This window comes from Rhipicephalus microplus, chromosome 3 (genome assembly GCF_043290135.1).
Source record: "Rhipicephalus microplus isolate Deutch F79 chromosome 3, USDA_Rmic, whole genome shotgun sequence".
Classification (NCBI taxonomy): domain Eukaryota; kingdom Metazoa; phylum Arthropoda; class Arachnida; order Ixodida; family Ixodidae; genus Rhipicephalus; species Rhipicephalus microplus.
This window is the reverse complement of record NC_134702.1, coordinates 266009495-266035618: the sequence shown is the minus strand read 5'-3', so window position 1 is coordinate 266035618 and position 26124 is coordinate 266009495. Positions and strand designations below refer to the sequence as shown.

At 45.9% G+C, this 26124-nt stretch overlaps 1 protein-coding gene across 2 annotated transcripts in view; it reads left to right on the top strand.

The window, feature by feature from the left end:
* Window positions 1–26124, top strand: part of LOC142804251 (uncharacterized) — a 168842-nt gene that overhangs the window by 111160 nt on the left and 31558 nt on the right. Inside the window, exon 3 of one of the 2 annotated variants that reach the window (XM_075890992.1) lies at window positions 22782–22883. In XM_075890992.1, the coding sequence (XP_075747107.1) occupies window positions 22782–22883 (102 nt within the window). Of the gene's footprint in view, window positions 1–22781; window positions 22932–26124 lie in introns of both variants that reach the window. The other variant, XM_075890991.1, reaches the window with a different exon arrangement.

Genomic DNA, 26124 nt, shown 5'->3' with positions numbered 1-26124 from the left:
TCGAGAAAAACGCTTTGGCTCCCTCATTAATGAATACTGCTGTGGTCTAACTTCCCCTCTTACACAGCTGATCTCTCTCTTATTACCCACCTTTAGGTCATTCATTGGCTCTTGCCAGTGACCACGAAGACATTTGTAGTCTGCGGGAGTAAGCAGGACGGAAACTGATCAGTCACTGCGCATCGCAATTTCACCGGCTGAACAGCACTCCCTGATGAGGTTGGGAGACTGAGATGCACATGCAGCAGGCGTGCGGTAACACCATGCCCAAAAGCGTCTGTTAGCCTTATTGTGCCACTACTCTTATCCACAATTTCAGTGGACACTTCATTAGCCCGTACCACAATGTTATCCGCACCTGATTCAACGCTTGCGAAACAGGGCTTGTTTCCCACAAAAATCTCGATCAGCGGATCCCGCATCAGGGAGTTTTTCCCGACCGCAGACTGCCGCGACGGTTTGGCTCGGCTCTCAAATGATCGCTTCCTCTTGGAAGCCACACATAAAGCTTCGGCTATATTAGCAGCAGTACCACGGGAAAACTCGCAATCCTTTTGAAAGTGGCCCCGTTTTCCGCAGCGAAAGCACGCTCCTGAATTAGGGCTGAAATTAGCACTAGCAAATAGTTTGGCTTGCGGCTCATAATTCGAATTCCCAGGCTGTGTGTTGCAATAGCGGCCCTGCTTGCCACTGCCGAGGCTTTCTTCGAAATCGGCAGCTACTTCTGCAATATCCCTGGGCCTCAACCATCCCTTGAGTTCCTGCTGAAGCACGAGTGAGTGGAGCTCACTTGGCATTACTGCTTGAGTCTATCAGCAATAAGTAACTCCCTAAGATCTCAAAACGACTCCACCTCTCTACTTTTCAAGTAGTACGTGAACATAGTGTGCAGGCGCGCCATCACTTGGCTCCAAGACTCGCCTGCTTCTCTTTTGATATCCACAAACATACGGCGGTACTCGCTTGGAGTCCTACGTAGCTCCCTCAGCACTCTTAATTTTACATCTGCGTACGCCATTACCCCTGCTTCAGCCTGATTGGCGACGAACGTGCGCATCTTGTCGCTTAAAAATGGCAACAGAAGCGTGTTCTGAATTTCCTCAGGTATGCCCAATGCCGCAAAGATGATTTGATATGTGGGGTTTAATGTCCCAAAACCACCATATGCTTATGAGAGATGCCGTAGTGGAGGGCTCCGGAAATTTCAACCACGTGGGGTTCTTTAACGTGCACCCAATTCTGAGCACACGGGCCTACAACATTTCCGCCTCCATCGGAAATGCAGCCGCCGCAGCTGGGATTCGAACCCGCGACGTGCGGGCCAGCAGCCGAGTACCTTAGCCACTAGACCACCGCGGCGGGGCACCAATGCCGCAAAGAGAGTGTCCACATGTTTGAACCAAGCGGCAATCATAGGCTCATTAGTGGGCATAGGTGCCAAGACTGCCTTCAGCTCTTTCGCGTACCGTGCGATACTAGAATGCTGGTTCCGGTTTTCCGACTCCTCTGACAAGGCACGCGATGACTTCACTTTCTCAAGCTCAAGCTTGAGCTTTAACACTTCTATCTCGAGCTGCAACTCGCGGGTGCGATCTGATTCATTCGCACTGTCACCTTCCATGACATCTCGCTCTGAATCTGTCATCTCCCAGAGTGTGTCTGAACACAAGTGAACTCAGTTAAAAAAATTTTGGGGGGCCCCGAGAGAGCACAAAGGAGGTCTCACCTTGCAGTGATGCGTCGTCCGATGCACTTGACAGTTGGAAGTACGTCCGCCTCGTCGCCAACGCTAGCTGCGACGACCAATTCCAATGCAGCAGGTCTCCACCCGATCACCTCTGTCGCTGACTCAGTCTGTCACATTGACTGTCTCTGCTGCTCTGCTCCTGAAGAAGCACCCTTCAGCGCCTCTCCGACAAGTCCGTTGCTCACCGACGACCTTTAGCTCTGCATCTCCTCCACTGATGTGCAGCGCTCTTGCGCTTCCCAACTCCAGGCTCCAACGTTGACCGGCAGGCTCGCACCGAATGTCAATGCTGCTTCTTGCAGTGCAACAGCAGGTCCCAAGCGGTGAGCGTCTTCTCAGCTTCCCGGACTTCAGCGCCTTCCTCGCCGCGGGCTCTCCACATCTTGTCGACTGCACCAGTTACTTTCCTTCTCCTCGACAAGCTTCAACACTAGCTAAGGAGGGAAGATGTTTGAGGTTCGGAATGGGTCCCCTCGATGACTCGAGTGCACGGTGGCCGCGCGAAGGAAGAGCCGTAGTCCGGTGAAGAGACGCTTTATTGCAGCCTCAGGCGACTGCCCGAGTCCAAGCCCGAACCTCTGCTCCATTTCAAATTCAAACATTCTATTTTTAACCCTTGGTCGAACAAAGAGTCTTCACAAAAACCAATCACACGTTGGGACTCGCATCATTACAACCAATCCCAGAAACGCTTTCATAAAAGGCACTACATTTGTAAAAACGTCGTCACCAAATAAAACACGCAAAGGGATAGGTTCTCAGCATGTGACACTCTCTCCCATGCCAGCCCGTGCTGCCCAACATTACTAGTGCTGCCTCCATCGGCCGACTTCCATCGGCAGCTGTTCTCACGCTTGAGCCCCGTCAGTTCTCTCATTAATTGTTGCTTCCTAGAAGCCTCCTTAAGAGCGGTGGGTACACCGTTGGGCTCCGTGCGCTTACCAGGTGTGCATGCGACAGTGAGGCACCCCGACATCCTAACAACACCGGGAGAGATTATGGTCGTTTCCCGGCCGCCACAATGTCTCGGTCAGCCAAGTGGTCGCGTCCCCGCGTCCTTCTCAATGACACGCGTGCCTGCCAACAATGGCTTAACCTCAGACGGTGGCGCCTGGCCTGCCTCTTGCTAGACGCTTTTCCGAGTAAGCTTTCCCCTTCTAATCTCGAACGGGGGGGGGGCGACCTTGACTGGTCCACTTGTGAACCCTTAGAACGAAGAATTCTCCTTTCTTTCCCGCGCTCGAGTCTTCCACGTTCGCCTTCGCGGAACCGATCAGCTTCCTTAGTTGACGGGTTGGGAGCTGGCCACGTGCTCTTCATCAGCCGCATTAATTGCGCAGCACCCAACCCGCTGGTAATTGGTGCCTCATACTAACGGTGCTTATTGGGAAGTTCTTCGGCAATACTCAGGTCAGAGTAACACTGACCTACGCAGCAAGATCTGGAGACGCTTGACAAGCTAAATAAGCGGACGAAGCAGTCTTACAAAAAGCCATAGAAGTACTATGCTAAATTATATCACTGTTTTTAAGCGAAAGCCTACTACTATGTCACTGCAATGCTTGTCCGACCACAATATATTTTGATAAATGTGAAACCTTTCCCTGGTTTTGCTTTCTTTTTTTAATGTTAGAAGTTTCTAGATACTTTCTTCAGTTATTTCATGGGTTTGTAAGACTGGCTAGGTAGGTGGCGTGGTATGTAAAATGGTTGTGCAGGTCATACCTGGTGATAATCTGTTACTAAGACTTTCTCCAAAAGGTGTTTCAGTGTACAGTGTATTCTAAGCCTATTGGCATACTTGCCTCCCCAACTTGGTACAAAATTGTTTTTGTTTTTTTAAGCTCTGAGGATGCATATCAAATGCCTCTTAACTGCTTCAAATCAAGGTTTGTCTGCTCCAAAATTATAATTTTGCTGCCTCAAAAACAGCTTCCGATCAAGTTGCAGCCGCCTCGCCTCTGCAATCACCTCCTTTATTTTTTATTGCCAATGTTTACGCTCGCTTGTGTTACAACTCACAGTCATTCTCGTCACAATGTGCAGTCTATGAGACCAAGTATATCAGAGATGCGTTCGCATGACCCTACACACCTGGACCCTTCCCAGAAAGAACTTCAACTTCAACTTTATCATTTTTTCGCACAGTGTAAGAATAAGTGAGGTGTTGACACTGCACCCGGCATCACATCAAGATTGCGTTCGCTGCCTGGGCTGTTTCCGTTTGATGCATCAGATGGCGTTCGCGGAGGGTGGGCCAAGGTGCTCACTGGTGAGTGACTCGATCCGGGTGTAGAAGGTTATTGCTGCGGAGCTTCGCTGGTTTATTACGCTCGATATACAGACATAGATGGATGTCAATAAATTAATACACTGTGGCTCTGCTGTAAAGAAATTGAATTCCTAATTTTATATGCAGCTTATTTGCTATCTGTCTCTTTGTGATATAAATGCACCAGCAACAGCTAATGGTGGCCTGCGGAAAACAATTGCGTTCAGACACGAAAGCACTAAAGATCTCGTTTCGTTGAAATTCTGGTGTCGGCGTCAGCATCTTTGGTTCAGAACAAAAAAAAGCAGCATTGTCTGTGAAACAAAATTTGAGGTGTTTGCAAGAGGATAGCAGCCCGAGGGCGAAGGGGCTAGCTGATAAAAAGGCGATAATCTGCGCGTGCGCATGTGTGTGTTTGTGTGTGTGTATTTGTGTGGGAGAGAGAGAGGCCGGATATCACTTTCGTGTCATGTTCCTCAGCGAAATGAACGAAAAACTTTGTCAGAAAGCTCTCAACAAATGTATCCTGAAACTTACACGCATTCCTTTAGGATCCGAAATTCACACACTACCCTTGGTAGTATTGTAAGCACAATATTGACAACGTTTGACCTTCAGCTTCTTCATCTGTGTATAATGATCATCACGAAAAAACGTCGTCTTCGTTCGAAGGGTGGATCAGGCGATTCGGCCTAATAAACGCCGTCGAGACTCCAACACTGCTACTGTCATACGGAGTGGTGGAAGTGCTTTGATCCCCAAGTCCTCTCCGACGTCACGTTCCTCTGTAGCTTCGTTCGGGTCGCCGCTTGCTTCCCCCGTCCACTGACATGGCTCAATAACCGCTGCCCGGAACATCCAGCATCCCTGTGCAACAAACCATTCCTGCGTGGATTGTCAACGCCCAGCAGCGCGACCCACCCATCTTCTGTGGTCTTCCACGCGACGACGTCGAGGTATGGCTAAAATAATACGACATAATCAGTGTTTATAAACAATGGTATGAGCCTCAAAAACTTCGTCACGTCGCCTTCTATCCGTACGATGTCGCGAAAAGGTGGTTTTTTTACCACGAGAGCAGCTTCCCGAATTGGCCTACTTTGGCTCAACATGTCCGTAGGATTTTTGGAAAACCGACTATCCATACCGAAGTGTCGAAACGAAAGCTCGATGGGCGTGCCCAACTTCCCGGGGACACGTACACTTCGTACATTGCAGACGCCCTTGCCTTTTGCCACCGCGTGAACTGGACAATGACAGAAGCTGATCGTGTTCGCCACATCATCAAAGAGATAGGCCATGTCGCGTTTAACGCTCTGGCTGTTAAAAACCCCACCACCGTTGAGGACGTCATCACGACATTTCAGCATCTTGATGAACTCCAAGCCATTCGATTGCACCCAGACTACCCAGACGCCAGTGACAGCCGGCCTTCCTCGGATGCGGGTTTGTGCGCGCTGATTCGCACTCTGATTCACGAGGAACTTCAAGCGCAAGGGCTATCATGTGCACCCGCCCCTCGGCCTCACTCTCAATCTGCTGGTCTGCGCGACATCATCAAAAAGGAGCTCTCATCCATAGCTGGCGCTCTCCCAACGAACACTACGGCGCCACCAACACCACCCATGACGTATGCGCAAGTCGCTGCCATGCCACCTGCCTTGGTTCAGCATGCGCATCCTGTTCCTGTGCAGTCCAACGTAGCAGCATTTGCACCACACTCGCCGGTCCCAGTGCCAGTACCAGCGCCTGTGACCACTCCAGCACACTACGCCTCCTGGCACCCGCCTCGCCCAATATGTTACTATTGTGGCATTCAGGGCCATATTTCACGATTTTGCCGCAAGCGCCAACAGGACGAACGCCATGGCTACGATGTTTACGAAAAGGATTCGGAGCCATCCCCTAACCAGTACCAGCGACGCTCTACGACACATTCCTTCTCTCCGACTTCTCCACTTGCCGCACCTCGCCCCTGCTATCCCGGACGCCGCTGGTACCCTTCACCTCTACGACGCTCAACATCTCCTCTGAGACCAGCTGTACCTACTTCTGACTACCACTCGGAAAACTAGCTGGTGCAGTTTTTGGAGGGAAAGCTGCATCGCTCGAACAAACAGCAAAACCTCCAGAAGGCCCAGCCAACTTGTTATTAGTGTATGCGGAAGGGTTACCAGTTCAGGCATTGGTGGACACGGCGGCTGCTATTTCTGTTATTCATGCGGATTTGTGTACTCGTCTACGTAAGGTTACCACACCTTATACTGGCACTCTCTTACGTAGCGCAAATGACTCGCAGATACGGCCATCAGCACAGTGCACCGTTAGAGTTTTCATTGATGAGATCCGGCATCATATTCAGTTTGCCGTGCTGGATTCTTGTGCTTTTATGCTTATTTTAGGATGGGACTTTCTTTCTGATGCTGCTGCTTCCATCTCTTGTCGACATAGACTCATACATATGCGAGAGACGGATGATATTTCCCCGAAATTATCACGTGACCGGCTACGAACAGCCAATGGCTTTCTTGTGCCCCCTAACCACGAGCACGTTATCACGGTTATGTCTGACTCCATTGACCAGGGTGACGTCCTAGTCAGTCCATCAGCCCGTTGTGTATCCAGAGGGATTGCACTTTCATCGAGTCTTGTCCGCTTCTCCAACGGCACCGCATTTCGCGCAGTACTGAATATCACCAATGAGCCGATTCTGCTGACCAAGGTCACTGTTGTAGTTTCCAGCGTGGACACACAACCTATCTCTGTAGTGGCTTCGGATACCAGTCTGGTGGAATCACGTTCAATACCAACAGATGCTCCACCCACTATGGCTCTCGTCAATACCATCAGCACGGATCTCACTCCCCCGCAAACAGACGAACTACTGGCGTTGTTGTCTAAGCATAAATTTTGTTTCGACGAACATTCCACTGCTCTAAGCCAGACTTCTGCGGTGGCTCATTGAATACACACCGACGCAACTTCTATTGTCCGTCGTCGACCATACCGTGTTTCTTCTAGCGAACGCGAGATCATCGACAAGCACGTTGCTGATATACTCAAGCAAAACATCATCCGCCCCTCCTCGAGCCCTTGGTTGTCACCTGTAGTTCTCGTAAGCAAAAAACGACGGTTTGGTGCGATTCTGCGTTGACTACCGCGCATTAAACAAAGGAACCAGAAAAGACGTATATCCCTTGCCTCGCATTGATGATGCGTTAGATTTCTTACAAGGAGCGGAATATTTTTCGAGCCTTGACCTGCACCCCGGTTATTGGCAAATTCCAATGCACGAGACTGACAAGGAAAAAACTGCCTTTGCCACACCCGATGGGCTTTAAGAATTTAACGTCATGCCTTTCGGCCTCTGGAATGCGCCAGCAACGTTTTAACGACTGATAGACACTGTATTGATGGGCCTTAAGTGGAAAACATGCTTATGTTACCTTGACGACATCGTCATATTTTCTTCAACTTTCAAACAGCACTTGCAGCGCCTGGATGAAGTTCTGACGTGTCTCGCAGCTGCTGGCCTTCAGCTTAACACCAAGAAGTGTCACTTTGCTAGCAAAAGTATTAAAGCACTCGGACATCTCGTCAGCAAAGATGGAATCCCGCCTGATCCCGACAAGATTACCACCATTCTTCACTTCCCGGTGCCTCAACGCGTCAAAGAGCTCCGAAGCTTTCTTGGCCTTGCGTCGTACTTTCGGCGCTTTATACGAGACTTCGCCACCATTGCTGCGCCACTTCAGCAACTCCTTTCTTCGGGAGCGTCGTACGTATGATCGGACGAATGTCAAATGGCTTTTCACACCTTGAAACGTGCCCTCATGTCTGAGCCAGTGCTTTGTCATTTTGATAACGCCGCACCGACTCTTCTCCATACTGATGCCAGCGGACACGGACTCGGCGCTGTACTTCTGCAACGAACAGAGCGTTATGACGAACGTGTGATCGCATACGCAAGTCGCACCCTCACAGCAGCAGAGAAAAACTACACCATCACCGAGCAGAAGTGTCTCGCCGTTGTCTGGGCCATCCAGAATTTCGACCATATCTTCACGGCCGCCACTTTAAAGTCGCCACTGACCACCACGCTTTGTGCTGGCTGTCGACGTTGAAGAATTTGCCTGGACGTCTCGGTCGCTTGATACTTCGTCTCCAAGAATATGAGTTTGACGTTATTTACAAATCCGGCAAGAAACACAACGATGCCGATGTCCTTAGCCGCTGTCCTTTACAATCCTCATCAGGCACTCCTGGCCTGTCGCCAACTGTCAGTGAACCCATCAAAGTGTCTCTGTCAGTTCATTCACTCGCCGCTGTCGATTTTCTTTCTACCTTCAACAACGACACGTTTGCATCCCACCAACGCAGCGACACTTACTGTCGCTCTATAATGCAGCGCCTTCAAGGCTCCTCTCGTCCTCCCAACGCTCGCGCCCATCGACAGCTACGGAACTTCAAGACTAAAAACTCAATCCTTTACCGCTTTGTCTTCCACCCCGAAGGACAGCGCTGGGTTCCTGTTGCTCCTCGTTCCCTAAGGGCGAAGATTTTGGAGGCGTTTCACGATGACCCCAAGGCTGGTCATCTCGGTTTTCAAAAAACCTAGGAACGCATCCGCAGTCGTTTTGCCTGGCCTGGCCTATCCAACTGCGTAGCGTGATATGTTGCGTCACGCTCGCTATGCCAACGCCGCAAGCGACCCACTTCCTCCCCGACCGGTCTTCTACAGCCTCTTCCGTGTCCTGACGCTCCCTTCGATGTCATTGGCATTGACCTCTACAGACCACTACCAATATCAGCTAGCGGCAAGCGCTGGATTGTCACAGCAGTTGACCACTTAACAAGTTAAGCCGAAACAGCTGCACTTCCTTCAGGATCAGCAGAGGACATTGCCACATTTTTTTGGAGGCAATCTTTCTAAGACATGGTGCACCACGCATCTTATTGAGCGATCGCGGCAAGGCGTTTCTCTCGAAACTACTCGAACAAGTCCTCCACGCATGTAATACGATTCATAAGACGACATCCAGCTACCATCCCCAGACTAACGGCCTCACAGAGCGCTTCCATCGAACTTTGACCGACATGATATCTATGTATATCAACGCCGACCACACCAACTGGGATACCATCCTGCCATTCGTGACTTTTTCGTACAATACCGCTACGCAGCGCACCACGGGCGATTCCCCATTCTTTCTTGTCTATGGCCGTCAACCAACATCTCCGCTCCACATATTTTTTTTGACGTCCCTGTGAACTCGTCATCGTCATCGAGGGAGCACTTAATCTCTCGCCTGGCCGATTGTCGCCGACATCATGCCCACCTCAATACACAGGCAAGCCAACAAGAGCGGAAGACTCGCTACGATGGCGTCCACCGCGTAGTTCACTTCAATACTGGAGACGAAGTACTGTTGTGGACCCCAACGCGGTTTCCCGGCCTGTGTGATAAGTTTCACTCACGTTTCATCGGTCCCTACGCTATAGTCGAGCAGACGTCTCCTGTTAACTATCGAGTAACCCCTGTTGTCATACCTCCCGACGGCCGTTTTCATGGTATGGAGGTTGTCCACGTGTCGCGCTTAAAACTATTCGTGCGCCGTACACCACCATCATAAACAGCGGCCCAATTTGCCGCTTCCGTGCGAGGGGGAAATTAGTGTAGGCACAATATTGACAACGTTTGACCTTCATCTTCTTTATCTGTATATAATCATCATCATGAAAAACGTCGTCTTCGTTCGAAGGGTGGATCAGGCGATTCGGCCTAATAAACGCCGTCGAGACTCCAACGCTGCTACTGTCTTACAATAGTAGTGTTAGCTTCACGCAGATTTCGGCCTCTGGCAGTGTACGCAGCATGATATGGTAGCAAAACTTCATTGGGCCCCGAAAATCGACCCTGTGTCAACCCGTACCACACCCACATCTTGGGACTGTTGGACCAGTGCCATCAGCCATACTTTGTGCTCTTTTACTAGGCCGTGCAGAGTTGAACTTGACGAAATGCTTATTAAACAGCGGGAGCAAGCTCACTACCTAAAGCAGTATATTTTGTACAGCTCGACCCTTATAATACTGACGCAGGACGCGGACAATCATATTCCGAGTTTTATGAGGCATCTAAGGATATCGAAGGCCTTTGAATTAATAATATAAAAGATGTGTCATAAGTACCGTGGTAAGAAGTGCACCTACATTATTCTAAGACAATGACAATAGAGCGCTAAAGACATCAAAAAAAGAAAATCTGGCTTGACAAGCATGAAAAACTAATTATGGTCATGATGGCTGCATCACAGAATTAGTAGGTACCATTATTTCTGTTCACTGGTTTCTTTATACTTAATTTCGCTTGGTCCAGATAGGCATTGATGAGGCAGCTAAAAATGTAGCATATCGATTTAAAACAACAAATTATGTTTCCGGCATGGTGAAGAATTCAGTCGGTAACGCATAAGCCCATGCTATCAGTGTCGTGTTGAGAAGCATGCTCCTCATTACGTGTGGAGGAGGCCCGTCGCTGCTGAAGTCAAACCGCTACCTGAATTTGCGTGCCTGTCTGCTGATTCATCATTACCATTCTGTGAAAAAACTGTCTCTACATGCAATAAATTTGGTGTTCTTTCAGTGGTCGTGACAGGTGCAGTTGAACTTTTCCCCGTCACTTCCAAGAAGTCGGCAGTCGAGCCAGCCATTTTTGCTGAGGTGTCCTTTTCTTTTCTTTGTTTTTTTGCTGCACGGTCAGTTATTTTTGACAGACCGATAAGATAGCAGGCACAGCGAAATTGGCCATCGCCACTTATCCAAGTGCTCTGGTTCACGCGAAGCCTTGAAAAGTGACATACGCTCTGTACGAATCCGATACTCCGACTTGCAATTTGGAAGAAAACACCACTTGCCCATTTCGAGGCGCAGCCAGCCACAAGGCCGCTGATGCGTACCCGGAGTAATATGCAGTGAGGTCTACGTGCACTGAATCACAAAGTGCGAATCAGCTGAACAAATGCACTGGCAGGGCTCATGGACACAGGGCAACGCATTTCTAAATCACAAAATCCCTTGCACACAATCCTTTCAGAAAGATGCTCTTTGGTGCACGTGTTTCAGAATGAGTGCCGCGTGAATACCTGGCACATCATACAATAGTGGCATCTCAACTTTCGCAACAGCAACTACTGGTAGCTCAAGGTCATCGGCGAACGCAATCTGTCCGCACCCTCTCTATGCACAGAGCAGCGAGTGTCAGCCCCTAACTTATCCTTACACCGTGCTTTTTTAGTACAAACTAGAAACATCCTCCAGGGCTAAAAGCTGCCATCAGCAGCTTGACTGGGCCCAAGAGGCGTTGTACATGACAGCGCGAGAATGAACATTTTATTACAAAAGAAATATAACCCTCAAATGCATGACTATAGGACGGTGAACATTTGACGCTACATTTATTTACATAAAAACAAAACAGTCAAACAAAATATGATCAGTTGGCCTAACTCATTATACGTGAATATGCTGTATACATGCTTACTTTTTTACCTGTTAGTGAAATATATCTTCAATTACTCACGAGATAATTTAGTGACGTGAACTTATGTATTTAAAATTTTTGGTAAATCGTGTTTGAGGAATTGCAGCTTATATTCAATGCGAAAACACGGTACAAACCAAGGTTCAGAGATTTTTAAATGCACAGGTACGTCGTGGTGTTTCAAGGCCGCTAAGGATATAATAAAATCACTGTGTTCCTTCTTCGCAAAATAAAATATCTGTGAAACACGGTATTGGTAGTACCAGTCTACGCGAATGATTTTGTATTTCTGCGACAATGTTTTTGTTAAGACCCGGGGATCGACATTTGCAATGTGCCGGAAAAGTGCCTTTTGTAATGTACCTATTTTATTTATGTTAGTTCGCATTGTGGTCGCCCAAACTAAGCTGCAGTAATTAAACTGCGATGTGAATAATGCGTGATAAATTTCTGGTTTAGCTTTTGTCGGCATGAAAGCTTTACAGTCAGATAGTACAAAGGTTACTGCAGAAAACTTGTTTCGAAGGTTATTATAAGAGTGTCCCAACTCTGACGGCATGAAAAAGTAAACCGAAGGATTGTTCATTAGGCATTTCTATATTTTACCTAAATAAGTGACTGAATGCATCATCTGAAAAGGTTTACTTCTTCTGGCTCTAAAATGGTTTGCTTTTTGTTTTGGAGGACTTATTCTTGATGACATTTGAAAGGAACCAATCTGATAGTTTCATTAGCAATGCGTTACATCTGATAATTAGTTGATTCGCATCTTTTCCAATGAAGTGTATCGTGCTATCATCCGCATCTATAAAAGAATCAACTGTGGGTTCTATATTTACTAAATTATTAATATATCAGTCGAAGATCAGCAACGTTAAGGATAGTCTTGAGTTTATTTATAGCGACACCGTGCTCTTCGGCGAGGTCTTTGGCATATTTAAGCTGCCTGAGGCTACTAATGTAGTCAATTGCTACAAGCACACTTGTGGGCACTGGCTCGAAAGTTTGTTGTCCTTGCCATCCAATTCCTCCAAATTGCTCTTGCCACCCACTTCATTCACAGTGCCCTTATCCGCGGTTCCGCAGTGTCGGCATCCTTATCAGCTGTAATTAAATCATTGCAACAGGTGTCCTGTACGCCCTCTTATGTCGGAATCGACGAAACACCACCACAAATTCTCGCCGGAGTGGCCCTGGTCGGAAGCTTCAGGCTTGGCATCGGGTTCAATGTCAACGAAGTCAGCCTCGCGAAAACAGTTTAGCACACAAGTAGCCGTCACAAATGCTCACGAAGCCTTCATGATCTCCACAGCTGAATACAGGGACACCCGAAGCGGCAAGTTACCTGTCAGGCTGCCAACAGATTTGAGCAAGCGCTCTATAGCGCAGCAATTAAAATAAGCCTTAAACGCACGGATTGCGCCCCAAACCAAGTGGTCACACGTTCGACAAAAAACGATGTTATATGCACTACGGAGTGCGGTGGTACTAGAAGTGGTTATGTGTATGACAATGCATGCAGCGCCATCTCAAAAAAGCGGTTGCTGTCGGAAAGTTCCGATGAAGAGCGCCCAGGCAACCATCAACAGATGATATGCGCACGGATTATTAGACGCACTACTGTCACGGGTGCTTACAGCTACGCAAACGAACGCTTGTCCTCGTGTGCCTTTTGTACTTGTCCTGAGTCCCCAAATACCGAATAGATGAACGGAGCTCGACTTGCTTGGCGAAACAGGCGTAGTGGCTCTGGCAGTGATAACCTGGCTGCTCGCTCTGAGCAACTAGCAATCTCGCCATCGGCAGAATGTAGCATAGGTACCGCTAGTAGCGTTAGTGTGCCGCAATTTTTACACGCCCAGCTTAGAATAAAGAAACAATTAAGTCATAGCCAGTGATTTACACACTATCGCTACATTTATCTTGCTGATGAGTAACACATTGACCTTCGAAATTCCCAATGATATAACGTTAACAGGCCAGTCAAAGACGCAATAAATCGACAATCTGTGGAAACACACAAGAGGTGAATTTCTACTTCGCATAGTTCGAATGGCTTACCGTAAGTCAGGAACTTTTTTTGGCGGGGGGGGAGGGACATTCGTTAGAAACTTTAAGACACCTATTTTATTAGTTGTCTGCATTAAACGTCACACACCCCTCCCCTATCTGAATTTTGCGGTGGTTGGGTCTAGCCCCCCTTCCTAGGCTATGGCCGGCTGTAAGACACTCTGCCACTATAGTGCACAGATAACGCGTCCATATCCTTGTGTTCGTGTCTTTTTTGCGTGTGCATATTTTACTAGCGACAGATAGCCATTCAGATCTGCGAAAGAACATCTAAGAGCAGCTTTTCCATTGACATTGCCTAACAGGTATAATACAGTGCATATGCTTATCCTGACTCAAATTTAGCCATGGAAGAAAACTAAACCTAACGCTGCTTACTACTCAGATTGCAGTGAACACCTTGCAACTATGCTATAACTTCTGAGCTCTGGCATGCATAAGTTGAGGTTTTACGTCCCCAAACTGAGACAAAAGTATGTGGCATGCATACACTATATGTGAAATGTGTTAGTCCACTGCAGCGGTTGGCAGCCTATTGAGGCAGAGAGCCAAGTTGCAAAAGCACGAAAATTCACCTAATTGACCCACTAATTTGTATGCGATTAGAAATTTCCTTTGTCATGTGTATTTTCAGCGCGCATGTCACAATGTTGTAATCAAGCATAGGAAGCAAAAATTCGATTTTATGTAAAAAGTGACCGATCAGGCCTTCAAGAAGAAGTAGCAAGGAAAAGAGGCAAGGATTCTGACTTCGTCCCGGGGGCCACAGGTTACAGACACGTAATTCATGATGCCGTACATGCATGGAACAAGTTATATTCATTGGCTTTTGAAAAGGAAACAAAACAAAAAGGCACAGGCAATACGCACTCTCTAGATACTCGTAGGCATAATCAGAACGTGCAACTAATATGGTTATTTGAAGCATTGTTCTTTAACAGTGAGACTGCTCACGCTATCTAGATTATGATATGTCTCTGTCATAGGTTGCTTGTAAGGACGCTGGTGACGCAAGGAAGACAAAGGCATTGAGCGAACGCAACGCTGACAAGGCGAATGAAAGAAAAAGAAGAGAGACGCGAGGAACCCTCGTGGCGCGAGAATCTTGGAAAAAAAAGAGAGAAGTAAGAAGATTACTACGTACATAAAGCTGGACTAACAGCATCTCCGTTGTGTCTCTTTTGCAAGGAATCGGAATCAATAGATCATTTCTTTTTATCCTGTCAACGTTATGCTTACCGAAGGAAAAGATACCTGGTCGAACCAATTGAGAAGCTAGGTTTAAAAATAAACGTGGAACTTAATGTTATCCTTCGGAGGGATTACATTAGGTTATAGCCGCTGGGAAGTTTTCTCTGCTGTGTGCGAGTACATAAGGGCAACAAAGAGATTACCCTGCTAGCCTATTGTTATTAACTACGGCTACGAGACTACCTGAATGCCTGACTTAGCACACTTGATGATCCTGCCGCCCGGTTCTTGGCTGATTCCCCTTTGTGGGCGAGTGCGAGCAAAGCTGAAGGTTCATTACCATCATCATCATCATCATCAGAGGAGCAACGCGTGGGCGAGACTCGGAGATCTGTGGAAGAAGCAGCCATGCAAAGAAGAAACCCTGGCTACGGCCGATGCCTGGTGCCACTGAGCCTATGGCTCTGGAGGGTTGATGGAAATTCTCAGGTAGTGTACATGGGCATCAGTCACTTTGCGGTACATCGACGACAACCGTTCACGACACCCCACCTGGCTACCGGACTACCAGAGGAACACCGAGCCCCGACTTCGAAGTGTCGCGTCTGGAATGCTCCTGGTTTCTGCGGCTGGCACCAACGGTGATGTGTGCACCTCGACTATGTCTTGCTTATCCGAAATATTAGCTGAGTATGTGCTTATCTATATCTACTTGATGCACGTAACGCAAGTATTGAGTTGAATATTTTGTATAACGCGAGTTGGTTGAGTCTTTATAAAATGTCTACGTGTGTGTGTGACAGAGAACGCTTGCTTCGTCCTTCTGATTTCTTTTGAACCTGCTGCGGAGAATTTACTACACCGTGACAGTCACATAGTGCCTGCGAAGTCAACTAAAACTATGATTAGCATTCACCAAATATTGAAATGACGAAAAGCCAAGATGATAACATTACAAAAAGAGATGTAGACACATCAGCCTTATGGGGGCAGTGCACTGCCAGAAAGTAGAGTTTATTTGTCCAGTTCAATGTTCTAAGATAACTGCAGTGGCCAAAGCAGCTGGAATGCTGTCACTTGAGTTTGCAAGCACAGCAAAACCATCGCTTCAGCTTTGCGTCTGCACTACAGACTCCAAAACGGCTCCTGCACACAAGGAGCAGAATATTAACACATACAGTGCATCGCTTTAAAAATGCTAGATAAACCTCACCAGTGAAACCACTCCAGGCATTGATCCCATGATATCATTTTGATCTGGACATCGTACTTTTTCTTGCAGCTGTGGCAGAACCATAGCAGTTTTTCTTCTTTATGGAAACTGTGAAGTACAAGAATGGTTGGTAGACTAACAGCCTTTCGAAATGATTAGGATCGCCTATGCCTACCTTACCTGAATTCAGAAAGGCAGCACGAGGCGCGACTTATTTTGAACACTTTCTAGGGCAAAAAAATATTCTGGTAACTTCAACATCAAGTTTCCCACATGTGCTTGTGTGTTAAAAACGATAAACAATCACCCCATCATAATCAGGTACGCCATGAACTGCAAAAATACCCAACCCTGCAATGTCCTAAAAACAGATCGTGTTTTCAGGCCTGAAAGCAACATCCGTGTTGTGATTGCCATTGTAGTAGTGGGTTCCGAATAGCTTCTGGCTTAGATATACTCTGCTCTGATATTTGAGCCCACCACCAAAAAAATTTTCAGTGCTGTGGCTCGATCGGTATCCTGTGAATTTTCAAACATCAGCCAAGCATCTCTGTCACTAAGCTATCACATTGACTGCCTTTACATGTATTGAACAATGAGGCATACCCGATGACATCAGTAAGCCCAGGCATCTTCAGTGTAGAACTTTTTCACACTGGGTAGCTTGACCTTATAGTCCAAAAAGGCACACTTAAACTTCAGGATCATCCACAATGTGGCCGTGAATGAGTAAACTGTTGCATACAGTTTCTCCTACCATGCCAGTTAGAAGTACTGCAAAGGACAAGTTTACATTAAGTTCAAAAAATTACAAGAAAACATTTGCGTTTGGAAGCTGCTCAAATGGCACTGATGCAGTTCTTCTAGGTTGTCTTTTTATAAATCTTCTGGCCAATATTCTTCTTGAGATGGCCCCAACATTTCACCAGCGGGAGCAAATCGCAGCCGACACAGCCACTGGGACATCATGCTCAGTCACTGGGACATCATGCTCAGACATCATGCTCAGGTTGAGCTTGGTGATGGGGATTCTACCAAGCTCTCGTTCTGATCGAGTTCCCTAAGCTGCCACTTTATTGAAGCCTTCATCATCAATAGCTGTATTTGCTTCGTTAGCAGCTACAGTTGATGGGACACTTTGAGTCCCCATGGTGTCTGCATTTAGCACAACTTTCTCACCTTTCAACCAGCTTTCATTTATACTTCTTCTAAGAGTTGAAGCCTCATGCTAAATATATCAGCTGGTAAATCTGGTAAATGATCGGCCATTGTTTTACGGTCCACATTTCGTAGTTGTATAGTTGATTGCTGTTCATCTTTTCATATGAGAGTCCAGGCATAGTTAAAGGTTTCACTGGTACAATATCTGAAGGAGACTTTTTATCTGCAGCCAGATCACTGCTCCTTGCCATGAAGGTAATTTGATAGCTCTTAAACCAACGCATCTTTACAGCCTTTTGTAAATCTGGGGTTTTCTCAAACTTGTGAAAGACAGCCAAGGAAGTGAGGGCAAAATAATCCGAGACTTGAAATTGTGGTGCAAGTACACGTCTGTTCATCTAAGAAAACTTTCTGCCGCGTATTACCACAGGATGAAGCTACATGGTGATGCTGCAGTGTTAATTGCTGCACTTTTGGATTATTTTCTTTAGTTTGCCTGCTTCCTTTTTTATAAGGCTACAAGCCTAAGGAATGAGATTCCTGGAAAAAACTGTCCATCTCACTGGAGGCACCATAGATGTAAAACTCGCAGTTCTGTAGAAGAGCTGCTTGATGCTTTGTGTCATGCCACATTGCACTGGAAATCTTACGAAGGGCCCACAGTGATTCGTGCAGTTTTTGTGACTTAGACAAAATAGCTTTTACTTTACCATTGTGTGACTCCATGTGGTCGGTAGTATTGTTGCCGCCAGTAAACGTAGCATTGCATAAGTGTCTTGCCCACATGTGGATTATATTTGCCAAGTTTTTATTGAAGTAGGTCAGGGCGTCTTCATTCGCATACCTACAAAATTCTTCTTGCACTTCCTTAAACTGCTTTGCCGTTTGTGCTTTTACCATTTCACTAAACCTATTCAGCAGCCTTTCTCGCTCTTCTACAGATTTTAAAAACTGACCTACAGCTGACCTGAATGCTTTCATAACGTGGAACAGGCACAGATGCACTGCCGCCTTCTACGGGAATGTTTCCCGAATAGCATTAATTTTTGTAAAGTCCTTGTCAACTACAACAACATTTGTTTTTGCAGCCTCCTCAGTTTCTTTACCAAATGTCTGCATTTGTTTTACAGCCTTCTCGTTTTCTTTAACAAATGTCTGCAACAATTAAGTGACAACATGTTGTTGCTTCGAGGCAACAAATGCGTAAGCAACAACATGGCTGCGGCCAAAGCCATCCTCAATGACAAAGACAAACAGAGGAATCCTTAGTTTGTTGGTCCTATAAGTAGCATCAACAAGAAGCACTTGTGGAAACGACGCAAAAACCTTCTTCATATATATTGATTGTATAAAAAGAATTACCAGCTCTTGATTTTCGTCAGTGATTGGAAGTATTCTCGCTTGCTGAGTGAACTGCAATCCTTCAATCACTTGAATGAGTTCGCCTGCTTTATTCCTTTTCCTTCCTTTATTTTTCAAGTTATGAAGGTCCCAAGCTATGCGAGTCTTTCCTGCAATGATTACCAAACGAAACATAAGAGAGTGAATTGTGATTGACCCGTAATCCAGCAAAAAAATAAAAACAGAAAAGAAACATATTTAATAACAAAAAATGCACTTACCTGTGTTTTCCTCGAGTTTTTGCGAAATCAACCGAAGAGGAACTTTTATTTCCAAAAGTGGTTTCACGAATTCTTTCTCAAGGCGCCCAAACCTGCGGGACTCTGGATACGAGTTGAAGATCTCGGGCGTCGTGCCACGATTGTGCTCCAGCATGGCACTCGTTATTTTCAACTCCTGGAAAGAACTCGAGGCAGCGATGACGATGGAGCAGGGCAATCTTTCTTCGTCATCCTTATGAAGAGAACAGGGAACAGTTAGTCACAGCGTGCGATGCCACACCTAAATGGCCGACCTTTGCAACAAGCTATGCTTTACATCGCTGTAAAGATAGCTGTATTCCATAGCTTTCATTAGGACGAATTCCAGTGCCAGTAGTTCTGCGCGGCCCACCATGCTTACGTGTGTAAGTCAATAGACCACCGCGACGGGGCACTGACTGCATTACCAGAGAAGGCAAACGCACAAAGGGGAGACAAAAATGTAAGTGGGCCGATGAGACTAAAGAGTTCGCAAGTATAGCGTGGCAGCAGAAAGCACAAGACCAGTTTAATTGGCGGATTATGGGAGAGGCCTTTGCTTTTTTGCTTTGTAGTGAGCGTAGGCAACCTGTTGATGATGATGATGATGATGGTAATGATGATGATAAAACACTAGAATCTGTATATGCTAAATTTTTACAAGACTAGGGTTCTATTGTCTAATTTTTATGTGTGTTACTTATCTGTTACAGTCGAATTTCGATAATTTGAACTTGAAAGGGCCCAAAAATTTGTTCAAACTGAAAGAAGTTTGAATTAATGAAAGCTAAATAAACGAAGGGCTCTCCGTGCAGTGGCGCATGTGCATTGAGCTAAAACACAAGAGCGAAGTTTCAGAAGACTTATTTTTATTCACACATCACTGGACATTCATTAATAATTGAAGTAATCAGTGGTGCACGTCTGCATACGTTTGCCTTGCAGCGAGACAATCAATATCGCACGCAGCTTGCAAAGAATTTCTACCTCGGCTTCAGCAATCTCCTGGCAAGAGAAATTCCGTGCGCAAATGTCCAGTGCTGACACTTTCTAAAGACGACGACAACGACTGCGTAGAGGAGCCTCCCGCTCTCCGCTACGCAGCCGCAGCATGGCCAGCACGTGACGAGAAGAGGAGCGTCTCCATCCGGAGAGAAGCAGATCGGCAATTGAGAAAAAACCAACACTCCACGGCAGTTTTTTTTCTCTCTCTCTTTGCGTTTGTCTTTGAAAGGAGAAGGGTTACAAGGCAGGGAAGAGAAAGGGGGATGCGTGGCACCGGTGCTTGAGAGACCCCTCCCCCCTCGAGGCGCAGAGCTGTGCTCCCGCAAGGGGCAAGGGCAGCAGAAGATAGTGCCTTTTTTTCTTCACTTCAACCATACATTCATTCAACCCAGCGACAGCTTTCTTTTTTTCTTTTATGCAAAGCATTTCATAGCGAACTTCGGCGACTTTGAGCGTATCTATCTATCTAGCCGCCTACGACTTTTAGGTCTCCTGGGCGTTTGGATAATGGTATCGATACCAGATTTGGCATGGCATTACATGACTATATGATGAGAATATCTGACTAGTCATAACATGAAATTCATGATATGTTTGTCATGAATGTCATGATTTACATTTCATGGTCTTGCTGCTCTTGCAGTGGTTTCGTTCACATGACATGTTGCTAAACTGGTATGGTATGACATGATTGCATGGCGAACACAAGCAACAGACCCTAACATGAAAACCATGACATGCGTGCCATGAACCAACATGAATACATGCCACGCTCATTATGCGCTCTCTGCCATTTTGCTAGCGTCACATATACCAAACTTGGTATTACGGTACGTGAATGAATGACGAAGGTATCTGACCGGTGGAAACAAGATAAGCATGAGATTCGTGTCATGTAATAACATGACTACATGTCATGCTCATGATGCGCTGGTGGCCAGTTCGCTAGCTTCGCTTATACGAAATTTGGTCTTACGGGACGGGAATGGATGACGAAGGTATGAGACTCGTGCAAACATGATAAGCATGAGATGCATGTGATGTAACAGCATAACTACACGCTACGTTCATGACGTGCTCGTGGCTGTTTCTCTAGCTTCACATACGCCAAATTTGGTATCACGTGTCGCCAATGGATGACGAAGGTATGTGACTGGTGCAAACGTGACAATCATGAGACGCGTGTCATGTGAGAACATGACTACATGCCACTGTCAATGCGCCAATACACTTCGACGTGACCTGGCGCGCGTGCGTACCAGCCTTCGTTTCCTCACGTCCCGCCGGCGTTGCCACGCCAGGCACTGGTCCTGTTATACTCGCCAGCACGCGCTGCCTTGCTCTGACACATGCGCATTGCAGCGCGTCCGGTGTCTCTCCGTTTCGAAAAGAGGCAGGTGCAGTGCTGTCTGAGTAACGCATTGGGTTACTTACATGATTTGGCCGCAAATAATACACACACAATGTAAAGAAACACTCAATGACAAGCAAAAGCGGCAACCAAGCCGCTTGTGCTTGTCTTTAGGTGTTTCTTTACTTTGTGTGTGTATTATTTGTGGCCAAATCATGTCAGTAAGCAAGTACCAACTAGATCAACAATCAGTATTGTAACTCATTGGCACCGAATGCATCATGTCGCATTTCGCGTCAGTTACCGTTGGGCCGCGATGACGGACGCTCGTCGCGCTGCTCACGCTTGGCGTCAGACTATAGAGTGCTTGCGTTTTGTTAACCTAGCGTCACTGTGCCCAGCGTACGCACGCGTCAATGTGACGTTGGAGTATATTGGACCCTTTATGATGCACTCGAGGCCGTTTCGCTCGCTCCACATATACTAAAGTTGCTGTTACGTGACGTCAATGGATGGCGAAGGTATATGACTGGTGTAAACATGATAATCATGACATGTAAGTCGTTTATGTCATAATTTGCCTCCACCTCATAACGTTGTGGTGATTTGAAAGTGGCACATCAACCTTCCTCATTCGTGCTTCGCATATCATCGATTCCCACTGTACGTGGGATCTGCCAATTTTTCTTTTTTTCCTCTATGTTTTCGCGTGCGGCGTTAGAAGGAGATGGGTCTTAACACGTACGACAGGGACGGAAAAGGGAGAAGCGTGACATGGCTGCGTCGCACATCGGCCTTTGAGAGAAAGCAAACATTCCACTGCAGCCTTTTCTTTACTTTTATTTTCTTTGCTGGCAGAGTTGAAGTGTCGCAGGTGCCACGGTGGGATTGGGCTGGTCACTGAGAGCATTTTCGGAGCGCGGTATGTTCGAATTAATTGTCGGAAGTGCTTCTGCGTTCGAATTACCGGGCGTTTTCGCCCATAGGAATACACATAGCTTTGACGGGACCTCATCGTGAGTTCGAATTAACCGGATGTTCTAATTAAGCGTATTCGAATTAATGAGATTCGACTGTATAGAAGTATAGAATCGAAGTATGAAGACTCAAAGGAGAATCGAAGTATGAAACCGATCGTTCTGGAAGCAGTTGTTTCATTCAAGCAGCAGTTCCATAAAACAAATTTCCGTTTTTGAGAGGTCCAATGCACTATTTTTTATGTTGATGGAAGCTCTCCCATTTCATTGATGAGCACCATCATCTTCTCTCTTTTAACTTTTTAAGGCTTTTGCTTGGTGAATTGGTAAAATTAAGTTTTGTATCAGGTTTCAGAAAACCCATGGTAAATTAGTCTATGCCTGTTTCACTTGTTTCTTTGTGTGTCGCCCTCTTTGAACACTACTTGCCTACAATGCAAGGGATCCATAGCTGAAAACTTTGCATCAGGATTAGCATGATGCTAACACAGTGTTTGTGTCAAATCACTGTTAAAAGTAAATTGTATCTCTGTACATTTGCTCTCAGTGCACGTACTCACAATATTTCTGATGAAGCTGCCTCTTATGTCTATGTTGTCGACTGCACGCAGGTGGGCGACCCCAATGTGGGCAAGACTTCTACCATCAACGCACTTGTTCGCAGAAAGAAGGTCTCTGTGTCCACCACACCGTGCAAGACCAAGCATTTCCAGGTGCAGTAGACTACTTTGAATGCGGCCTGCCTGCTGACCACACGAGAGGTTCGACACAGTTTGCTTGCCATGTTCTGAATGACTTGGGCTGATCTCTGTACAGACGCTGAACCTGGACGATGACTGCCCTGGCCTGGTCTTTCCCAATTTCGTAAACAACAAGACCAAGATGGTTGTTCACGGAATCTTGCCGGGTGACCAGATGACAGACCATATTCCTCCTGTCAACCTCATATTCTTCTACGTATTACAGTGTCTTTTGCTCCGGTGGAACTAACAGGCACTGAAGACGTTACCGTTAAACATGGTATCTTTTTTTAGAACAGTCGTGTAGCCGAGGGGCAATGAGACCACTGAAATGTAAGGCCAGCATCTGGGAGTGCCAATATTCATGGTACAGTGGAACTTCGATTATATGTCTTCTGGTTCCGTGATGACCCGCATTTTACAACGAATTGATTTTATCTTGGCAAGGTTCCAATAAAGTAAATGTATAATATAAACCTTGGTTAACCATTCAGTTTTACAACTTTCAGGTTCCATTCGAAAGGAAAAACAAACACATTTATTACAATCAAACGTCGAGCAAATATTCACAAGTGTAATGTAGGAACTTGCATGCGCCTAGGTTGACGATTAGAAAAATAGAGAGCAAGACAGGATGTCTTCTTAGAATAAAAAATTTATTCTCCTGGAAGTTCATGCGCTTCTACATATGCCTCAATCGCTTGTTTACGTATCTAGGGTCATTAGCTAGTCAAGCTCTGTCCGCACAGAGTAGCTTCATCCAGCCGAAAAGCTGATATTTTCAAGTATCCGATCCGTGAAAACTTTTCGTGGTCGACATACAAATGATCTTCTGCCTTTGTTGCACTCACAGTCACAGGCTTGTGCACGCATGAGGGCGTGACGCAAATGTTTTTACCGTGCGAAACTACTTTCACTTGACATCAATGTTCATAGACACCACTAGTTTCACTTCACAAGGCAACAAATTACAACGCGGGCAGCTTAGCAGTGCATGAACTGCACAAACGCATTCTGCGCAAACTTGCGCCATGGTGTGTTGCCATTTCATGATAGCAATGACACTGCGTCTGCCTTTTCTGACGGGAAACAGTTGGTGACGTGGTTTCAGTTTCGTTTTCATGCGCAGGCAATTTTCGAACGCTACTTATTGGTAGAAAGACGCGTGTTGGGTTCGATTTTTTTAAGGTTGAGAATAAAGGTTCTCTGGCACCTCCTCCAAATAAGTAATGATGTAATTAGCTGCCACTGTCAAGAATAACTTAGTCTACCTTTCTTGCAGAGGCACAGGGTCATGCCGTAGACTTATTAAGGCAGTCTGTACCTGTTTTTGTGCAAGGCTGGGTTATATTGTCTGTAATCTGAGTTTCTCAATTATAATCTGAGTTTATAATCTGAGTTTCTCATAAGTTCCTTATTTATTGCAACTACATAAAAGATGTCATACAAGCCCCAGTAAAGATTCGTCTTTTCGCAGACGACTGCGTTATTTTTAACGAAACTAATAGTGTTGAAGACCAATGCTTGCTTAGTGCAGCCTTAAACAGTATTTTTTAGTGGAGCAATAAATGGGGCATGAAGCTAAATTCTTCTAAGTCTGTGCTCCTGCGTATAACTAAAAAAACAGTACCCTTGATGTTTTCATACTCCGTTGGCCAAGACTCATTGATTGAAGTTAAGGAGTACAAATATCTTGGAGTTACCATTACTAACAACCTCAACTGGAGCACCCATATTTCTAACACCGCCTCTTCTGCTTTTAAAAATTATGCCTACTTCGACACAAGCTTAAACATGCATCCCATGACGTGAAAACTTTAGCCTATAGAACTTTGATCAGACCCAAGTTAGAATACGCCTCCATTATTTGGGATCCTTCCACCAAAACAAATATTAATTGCCTCGAATGAATACAGAGAAAAGCCATGCGATTCATTTTTTCTACATACAGCCGTGAGGATTCTGTAACGGATCTTATACGTTCTAACGGTTTTCACACACTTCGAATGAGGCGCAAAATATCCCGACTGAAGTTCCTCCATTCTTTGTTAAATCGTAAATTTTTTTTATAGATCGCAGTCCTTACATAACCCTTTCTGAGACTAGGAAAACCCGTCATTCTCATCCCCTCACACTCTCCCCTTATGTGGCCAGATCTAAATTTTTTAAATATTCTTTTTTTTCCCCGCACCATAGAGGAATGAAACCTAATACTTTTTTCATTTATTCCACCTTAAAGGCCCGGAGGCATTACATAAGGGGGGGCGGCGTACAAGGTATGTCGAACAACTCAACAAAACTCGAAGGGTTCCAAAACGTAAACATTCAAAGATCAATGAAAAAAAAAAAAAAAAGGTTATGAGGAACACGGTCGAATGCTTTAGAGAAATCTAAAAATATGGCGTCAGTTTGAAGATTTTCATCCATGAAGTGAAGAATATCATGTGTGAATTCGGCCAGTTGTGTTTCGCATGATAGTTGTTTCCGGAAAAAAAAAGGTACAATATGCAAAGTAAAACGCCAATATTACCAAATGCAAATAAAAAAGTAATGGTACAAAGGTAAGCTTCCAGAGAAAAGTGACGACAGTATATACATTAGTTAAAAAAAAGTATTTAAACATTGGCAGGGAAAACAGCACATTCAGTTAGATTGCGACATGTGACATTTTAGCTTACTGCGGAAAATTTGGCGGTTATTACACGTGACTATATTATCAGGTAGTTTATTCCACAGTGTTATCCCATTGGGAAAGAAGGAAGTAATCATTGCAGAAGTGTGTCCATTTATTGGTGCGATAGGGTGACTGTGGTTTATGCGGGATGAAGTTCTGTGTGATGGTTGAAGGAGGACGTGCCGTGATTGAGGGTGATAATAGAAAGCATGCATCAGACACAATCGAGAAATGATACGACGAGATTCGAGGGACGGCAGTTTCAATGATTCTTTTAGTGCAGTAACGCTGATATCGTTAGAGTATTGGGAGTAAATAAAACGGGCAGCGCGGTTCTGAATCCTTTCTAAATCGTTAGTTAGATATGTTTGTGAGGGTTGCCAAATTGAGCAAGCATATTCTAGTTTCGGTCGGACGTACGTTTCATAAGCTAATTTTTTAATGTCTGGTGAGGCTAATTTTAGGTTGCGGCGCAGGTATCCGAGAGTGCGTGAAGCTTCTGAACAGATTATTTGAATATGGGTTGACCAGGATAGCGAC